The sequence below is a fragment of the Pongo pygmaeus genome, chromosome 22 (genome assembly GCF_028885625.2).
Source record: "Pongo pygmaeus isolate AG05252 chromosome 22, NHGRI_mPonPyg2-v2.0_pri, whole genome shotgun sequence".
Taxonomy (NCBI): domain Eukaryota; kingdom Metazoa; phylum Chordata; class Mammalia; order Primates; family Hominidae; genus Pongo; species Pongo pygmaeus.
Window position 1 is genome coordinate 38,422,842 of NC_072395.2, and position 7,445 is coordinate 38,430,286.

At 40.6% G+C, this 7,445-nt stretch overlaps 1 protein-coding gene across 2 annotated transcripts in view; it reads left to right on the forward strand.

Annotated features, from left to right (window-relative positions):
• Nucleotides 1-2,754, forward strand: part of JAM2 (junctional adhesion molecule 2) — a 77,584-nt gene extending 74,830 nt beyond the window's left edge. For both annotated transcript variants that reach the window (XM_054468694.2, XM_063659682.1), the window contains one exon: nucleotides 164-2,754. In XM_054468694.2, the coding sequence (XP_054324669.1) occupies nucleotides 164-196 (33 nt within the window). In that variant the 3' untranslated portion in view covers nucleotides 197-2,754. The remainder of the gene's footprint in view (nucleotides 1-163) is intronic.
• The last annotated feature ends 4,691 nt before the right edge of the window (nucleotides 2,755-7,445 follow it).

A 7,445-nucleotide genomic window follows, 5' to 3' on the forward strand; every position in this document is an offset into this window, starting at 1 on the left:
ATCTCAAAAAATAAAATAAATAAATAAATAAATAAACAAACAAATAAATACTGGTTTTTACCTGTAAAATTCTTACAATAAATATAGCTTGATATTCATAAGATTTATGTTTCTTTAAATATGAATTAATATATTTAAACCTGTTTTTTCTTTCTTTTCCTAGGATTTCAAGCACACAAAATCCTTTATAATTTAAAGACTCCACTTTTGAGATACACCAAAGCCACCACTGTTACACAAGTTATTAAACTATTATAAAACTCTGCTTTGTCTGACATTTGCAAAGAGGTACACGAGGAAATGGAATTGGTATTTCATTTTAGTTTTCATGACTACTAACTCACCTGAACTTGTTATTTTAAACAAATAGTTCTGTCCACACCTAAAATACAATCTGGCTTCTTGTGTCTGGACTAAGTTAAAAGAATCAAAATACTTTGTAATGTTCTGGGCTTTGGGAAATGTTAACCACGTCCTAACTTCTAGAGAACGTTACTAAAATGTAACATACTGATTGTGAAGTCAATCCACAGGTCATGAAAATATAAATCAGACTCTGCACGAGAGTCTGATTTAGGAGGTCCAACAAATACTCTGACAGATGCAAAAGGAACCTCTGGTCTCATTTCTGCCAGAATCTTCTTTTCTCCCCTAATATCATCCTTATTCCGATGCTTGTTCATCACTAACACATCCACAGAAAGGAGGAAGCGGGATGGGTCTTATGCCCAAGGATTTGCACTCTGTGTTTACTTCAATTCCTGGGAACTAAAAGCAACATCAAAAGAAATGCTTAATGGCTGGAGCTCACAGGTGTGCATCACAGGATTCGCCTGGTGTGTGTCACTGATTTCTTAATTAAACATAATTCTGATGGTCAAACACAAACCCAAGTGGCTTATTTCACCCCTACTGCTGCTTGCCACTGCTTCCTTCTTGTAAGATTTCTTTGAAGAGGATCAGTGACCTTGGCATCAGAACTCACCACTGGAGCCAACACAAGTTTGCAGATACCTTTCCCTGCAGGAGTGGTGACTTCACATCTTTCTGTCTCTAAAAATTGTGCAGTGACATTCCAGGCCAAGTCCCTTGGTCAGGGGTTGACAATTCTGCTTTTGGACAAGGAGGGATGTGGAGGGAAGAAGTAATAGTCTACCAGGAAAATGAGATGAAAAAGCTCAGTATGACTCCCTGCATCTGGTACCCCTCTTGATACATAGTGGGCACACGAGCAATGGCTCAAATGAAAAGTGGATCTAATGTGAGTTTCTCAACTGATGAACCACAAAAGCCTCCAGCTACTATTACAATGTGAAAATTCCAATGATCCATTTACCAGAGCAATTAGACTATGTTAAAAATGCATATCATTTGTAACTTCTTTTAATTACTGAATTGATATTAAAAACAAAATATGGCTAGGGCATGTCCTGTTCTTCTGGGCAAATCTGGATGAAAAGGTCACTTGCTACCTTTGACAACTATGAACATGGTTAATCTTCTTTCTTTCTTTTTTTTTTTTTGAGACGGAGTCTCACTCTGTCGCCCAGGCTGGAGTACAGTGGCACAATCTTGGCTCACTGCAACCTCCGCCTCCCCTCCGCCTCCCAGATTCAAGCAATTCTCCTGCCTCAGCCTCCCAAGTAGCCGAGATTACAGGCATGTACCACCACGCCTGGCTAATTTTTGTATTTTAGTAGAGAAGGGTTTCACCGTGTTGGCCAGGCTGGTCTCAAACTTCTGACCTCAAATGATCCACCCCCCTCAGCCTCCCAAAGTGCTGGGATTATAGGCGTGAGCCACTGCACCAGGCAGGTTAATCTTCTTTGAAAAGAGTCTGCTCTTTCTACCCAATTGGCGAAGCAAATCCCCAGGATTCACCAAACAAATGGATTAAGCACCCACTGGGTGCCTAGCATGTGCCTGGACACTAGGCCACCGGGAAAATGCTCCCCCTTTGACTTGTCTATGACATTCTATGTTTCTCACCAGATCCCTTCCTGGAGGTCGGGCTCCTGTAACATAGCTCTGCGCCCAAAATCAAATTTTCACTGCATGAGTCAGGGATCGGCAAACATTTTCCGTAAAGAGCCAGAAAGTAGATATTTTAAGTCATAAGGTCCCTGTTAACAACTACTTGACTGCCATTGTAGCACAAAGGCAGCCATAGACAAAATAAGCAAGAAGTCATGTCTGTGTTCCAATAAGACTTTATTTACAAAAACAGCAGGCACAGACAAGATTTGGCCCACAGGCATAGATTCCCAACTCATGGTGGTGAAGGACAGAAAAAAACACCTGTCTACAAGCTTTTGTAAGAAATCAGGCTAAATGTTACCTATGTTTTGGTTGGAAGATTTCTTTGGTTTGAGGAATGCTTTCCTCCTGCACTGGCATGCCAAGAGGATAGATGACTCTGAAAGACGCCTCTTCACACATACCTGTCATCACACAAGATCAACTTCTTCAGTTTAAATGACACAAATCCATATTGTGGAGGGAAAATATGTAGTGCCTTAGCTTCACTAATAGTTGTAAAACTTCTTTTTAAGACATCAAAGGCTAGAGGATTCATTTTATGCAGTGCGAACATCTAATAACACTCTCTGTGTCAAATATATATTGTACATTACCTTAAACTATTGTAATAGCTGGGTAAAAATCTTTGTATAAAAGAATGTTTTCCCCCACACAAAGGGCAGAGTATTGAGCACTAATTTCCTATTAAAAGTATATATATGTATCTGTGGGTCACTGTGTCCAGACTTGTATTTCCATTTGTGTTTACTTGAGGAACTTGAACACTAACAATTGGTAAAATCCCATTGTAATTCTTACAGCATTTTGACTTATTTTCCTGCAGTGAATTGTGTTGTGTAAAGATTAGGGCTTTAAAATCTTATTAGCAAGCTTTGTTTTGTTTTAATTATTGTTGCTGTTGTTAGATTTAATTTATTTTTAGTTGGAGGTTTGACCTAACTAAATCTGGACCAATTGATTGCTTTTCAATACAACTTTGCAAAGAACTTCCTTCATCCACAGGTGGCTTTGTTTGATTAAAGTCTACACTAATAAAAATAGCTGAACTTGTTAAACTTTTTAGCCCCATGTAACAGTGCAGGGAGAGTCTTCCACCTATTGTTATTCATAAAACCCGGGAAACTACATCCTCTTACCTTCTGTAGCTACAAGGCTAGCTGCTGGTTAGCTGCTTAAGATTAGAATCTCATCATCTCTGTTTGGATGGCTGCCAACTTCTCAAATGCTGAGAAAAATGCTCTGAAAATAAAAAGCAAAAACTATTTATTGAACACTTTATATATGTCAGAGGTGGGGATGGATGGGGGTGAGGATGTATAAAATCTCATTCATCTCAACGATACTATAAAGTGGGTAATGTCATCATTTTGCAGATGACGAAACGAGAGTTACTGACTTGCCAAGTTCACAGAGCTGAGGAGTGAGGAATCAGGGTCTGTGGGGACCCAGATCAGTCTGATCCAGGAGGTTTCACACACCATGTTTTTCTCTACCCCCAGCATGACTTCCTTTTACATTCTTTGTTGTTATTGTTGAGATGGGGTTTTGCTCTGTCACCCAGGCTGGAGTGCAGTGCCGTGATCATGGCTTACTGCAGCTTCGACTTCCCAGGCTCAAGTGATTCCCCCAGCTCAGCCTCCCAAATAGGAGACACCACAGGTGTGTGCCATGCCCAGGTAATTATTTATTATATTTTATTTTTGTAGAAGGGGGGTCTTGCCATGTCGCCAGGCTGGTCTCAAACTCCTTGACTCAAGCGCTCCTCCCTCTTCAGCCTCCGAAACTGCTGGCATTACTATAGGCCTAAGCCAGGTCCTTTTATTTATCTATTTATTTTTAAATTTTATTTATTTATTTATTTTTTGAGACGGAGTCTCACTCTGTCTCGGGCTGGAGTGCAGTGGCGCGATCTCAGCTCATTGCAACCTCAAGGGTTCAAGCAATTCTCCTGCCTCAGCCTCCCGAGTAGCTGGGACTATAGGCACGCTCCACCACACTTAGCTAATTTTTGTGGTTTTAGTAGAGATGGGGTTTAACCATGTTGGCTAGGATGGTCTTGATCTCTTGACCTCGTGATCTGCCCACCTTGGACTCCCAAAGTGCTGGGATTACAGGCGTGAGCCACTGTGCCCAGCCGAGCCCAGTCCTTTTAAATTCTTGTGTTCTTCTCTCTCACACTTTCCTTTCACCCTCAGTTATCTCTGGCCCCTCCATGGCCTTCCTAGTCTCACTGCCAGACAAAATACCTTTTTGTTGTGCCTTCCCCCCAACCCGGTCTAAATATCACAGTGGGCCATTTCATTCTCTTCCACTCTCCTCTCATTCCCTGAAGATGCCCAAATCTCTAATATTATTTTGAAAAATATTGAGGCTAACCAGGATGAATGCATTTAAATCCTATCAGCACCACTGCCCCCTCCTATCTCTAAATCTCTCCATCTTTAGCCTCCCATTTATTCATTGACTACATCATTCATTGTCTTATTTGATTCTTCAGTCACTACTTTCATCCTTTTATCTCAGGCTTTCACTACTATCTCAACTTTTGTCTCCGGGAACTTCCACCCTCAAGTACCCTCTCAGTCACAATGTCAATCTCTCCAGTTCCAAAGGTTCCTTTTCCCTCTAATCTCTTCTTCCCCCCACCCCATCCATCAATTTGCCCCATTTCTCTCGAACCATGTCAACTCCCTTCTCCCTTCCCCTGGCTAAACCCTTTCACTCTTCCTTTACCTAGTCTATCACAAAATCTCAACTCCTCAGCCTGAAATTCAAGGTTTCCCACCCATCACAGACATATCCCATCATATTGCCACAGCCTACGTATTCAGCTATATGTTCTACTAACTTCTTTGGTTGCCTTATGTACCCATTAAACTGAGCTATGGTCATTTTATCTTAACCCATTTTTACCCCCTCCTCTATACATTTACTTATAATACCCTATCCACCTGGAATGTTAATTCTCCCAACCACAAGACTTGTATATTCTATCTACTCATTAAGAGACAGGTCAAATTCCACCCCCTCTAGGACAGCCTTCTCTCATTTCCCCTGCTGGAAATTCTTTCTTCTCTGAAGTTCCGTAACCCTTGATTCACTTACTGGTTTCTACCCCATAATAGGAATGAACATGTTTGACACCCCTACCAATCTGGAAGCATTTTGAGAAAAGAACCATGTTTTACACAACTTTATAAGACCCAAAGAATTTAACAGCATCTAACATGTGGTTGGCATTTAATAAGTGATAAATGAATTTTTAAAAATCAAAGGAACACTTGTCAAAGAGCAAATTTAGTATTTAACTATAAAATTTCCCCATAAATTTAGTTCAAATATTAATAAATGATTGTATTCTGAAATATGTAATTATAATAGTTATCTAATATGTGAAGTTACAAAGTTGTTCCATGAATGAAGGCTGGATGGAAACTATTTTTCTCATACCAGTCTTTTAGCAATTAGACATGAATTTCCACACAGTTCTTAAGAAGCTCTTCAAATATTTTTCCAACTTCCAAATTTTAAAACTTAATTTTTCATCTTTTGTTTTCTCTTTTTGGAACACTTTTAGTGTTAACAATTGGTTAAGAAATTCAAGGTAATCTAAAAGCTTTCATTTGTGATACTTTCAATATTTGTTTACTTTTCAATATACGCCAAGTTTTTACTTGACCAGGTTTGAAAAAATGTACTAATTAGGACAAACTAGAGTGTAAAATGTCTTTTTACTTTCTACCAAGAAAATGCTCTCAAAACAAATGAAGTGTGTGTCAACAAAGGACCTGTTTACCTTCTTTGAGATTGAAAGCAGGCTGTTTCAAAGCTCCATTTCATGATCCTTTATTTTCAACTTCAAGTGTACTATTTATAAAGTTTCTTAAAGATGGTATAAAAATAGAGATTTACTAAGAGCTATAGTTGGAGTCCTAAGTTGCTTACGGTTTTTTTTTTTTTTTTTTTTTAGATACAGTCTCGCTCTGTCACCCAGGCTGGAGTGCAATGGCGCAAACTTGGTTCACTGCAGCCTCCTGGGTTCACGCAAGTCTCATGCCTCAGCCTCCTGAGTAGCTAGGATTACCGGCACCGGTCAACATGCCTGGCTAATTTTTGTATTTTTAGTAGAGACAGTGTTTCACTATGTTGGCCAGGCTGATCTTGAACTCCTGACCTCAGTGATCTGCCTACCTCGGCCTCCCAAAGTGCTGGGATTACAGGCGTGAGCCACTGCGCCCAGTCAACTTCTTAATTTTTCATTCTCAAACTTTCTTTCCAAATATTTACTATGGAATTTAACTACTGCTGAATTGAAGTTACTGTAGGTTAAGAAACATTTTCTTTCTAAATTTTAGGATAACATATACCAAAGAGAATGAATAAAAGTTTTACAAAGATGCTATATTCATGTAACAGGATGTTAATTGGGACTTTCTCTGTTGCCCAAACACTAGAAACAAGTATCTCACTTCCTAGGGAAAATGAAGGCTGGACGCAGTGGCTCACATCTGTAATCCCAGCACTTTGGGAGGCTGAGGTGGGAGGATCATTTGAATCTAGAAGTTTGAGAACAGCATGGGCGACACAGTGAGACTGTCTCAAAAAACTGAAAAACTAGCTGGGTGTGGTGACATGCACCTGTAGTCCCAGCTACTCGGGAGGCTGAGACAGGAGGATCACTTGAGCCCAGAAGGCTGAGGCTGCAGTGAGCTGTGATCACACCACTGCAACTCTAGCCTGGGCAAAAGAGTGACACCTTGTTTCAAGAAAAGAAAATAAAAAAAAAAAAGAAAAGAAAAAATACATTGGGTATAAATACCCTTTCACTGTTGATGAAGAGACAGCCACCCTGAAATAATTACTCCAGTCCACCACTACTCTTTACCCTTCACCTCATCACACAGTCCATATAAGCTGAAGTGTGTATGGATGGATTTGGGATGGGAAGAAACGAGGGGATGGAAAGAGACAGAGAATGAGTTTGCCAAAATCATAAGGAGTACTATTCCCCCAAGTCACCCCCAAAGGAAGTAAAGAGAATGTTTAAGAGATCACTTGCAAAAACTGAAGGCACCTGCCAAGGAAATAGGAGCTATTTGAGCCAGTGGAAAGGGAGCTGGAAAAAAATATCAAGAAGAGGGGGAGGGCCCGGCATGGTAGTGTGTGCCTGTAGCCTGTAGCTACTCTGGAGGCTGAACTGGGGGGATTGCTTAAGCCCAGGAGTTCAAGGCTGCAGTGAGCTATGATCAAGCCACTGCCTGGGAAACAGAACAAAAGCCCATCTCTTAAAAAAAAGGAGAGCGAAAAAAATTAGCCAGGCATGGTGGCGGGTGCCTGTAGTCCCAGCTACTCGGGAGGCTGAGGCAGGAGAATGGCGTGAACCCAGGAGGCGGAGCTTGCAGTGA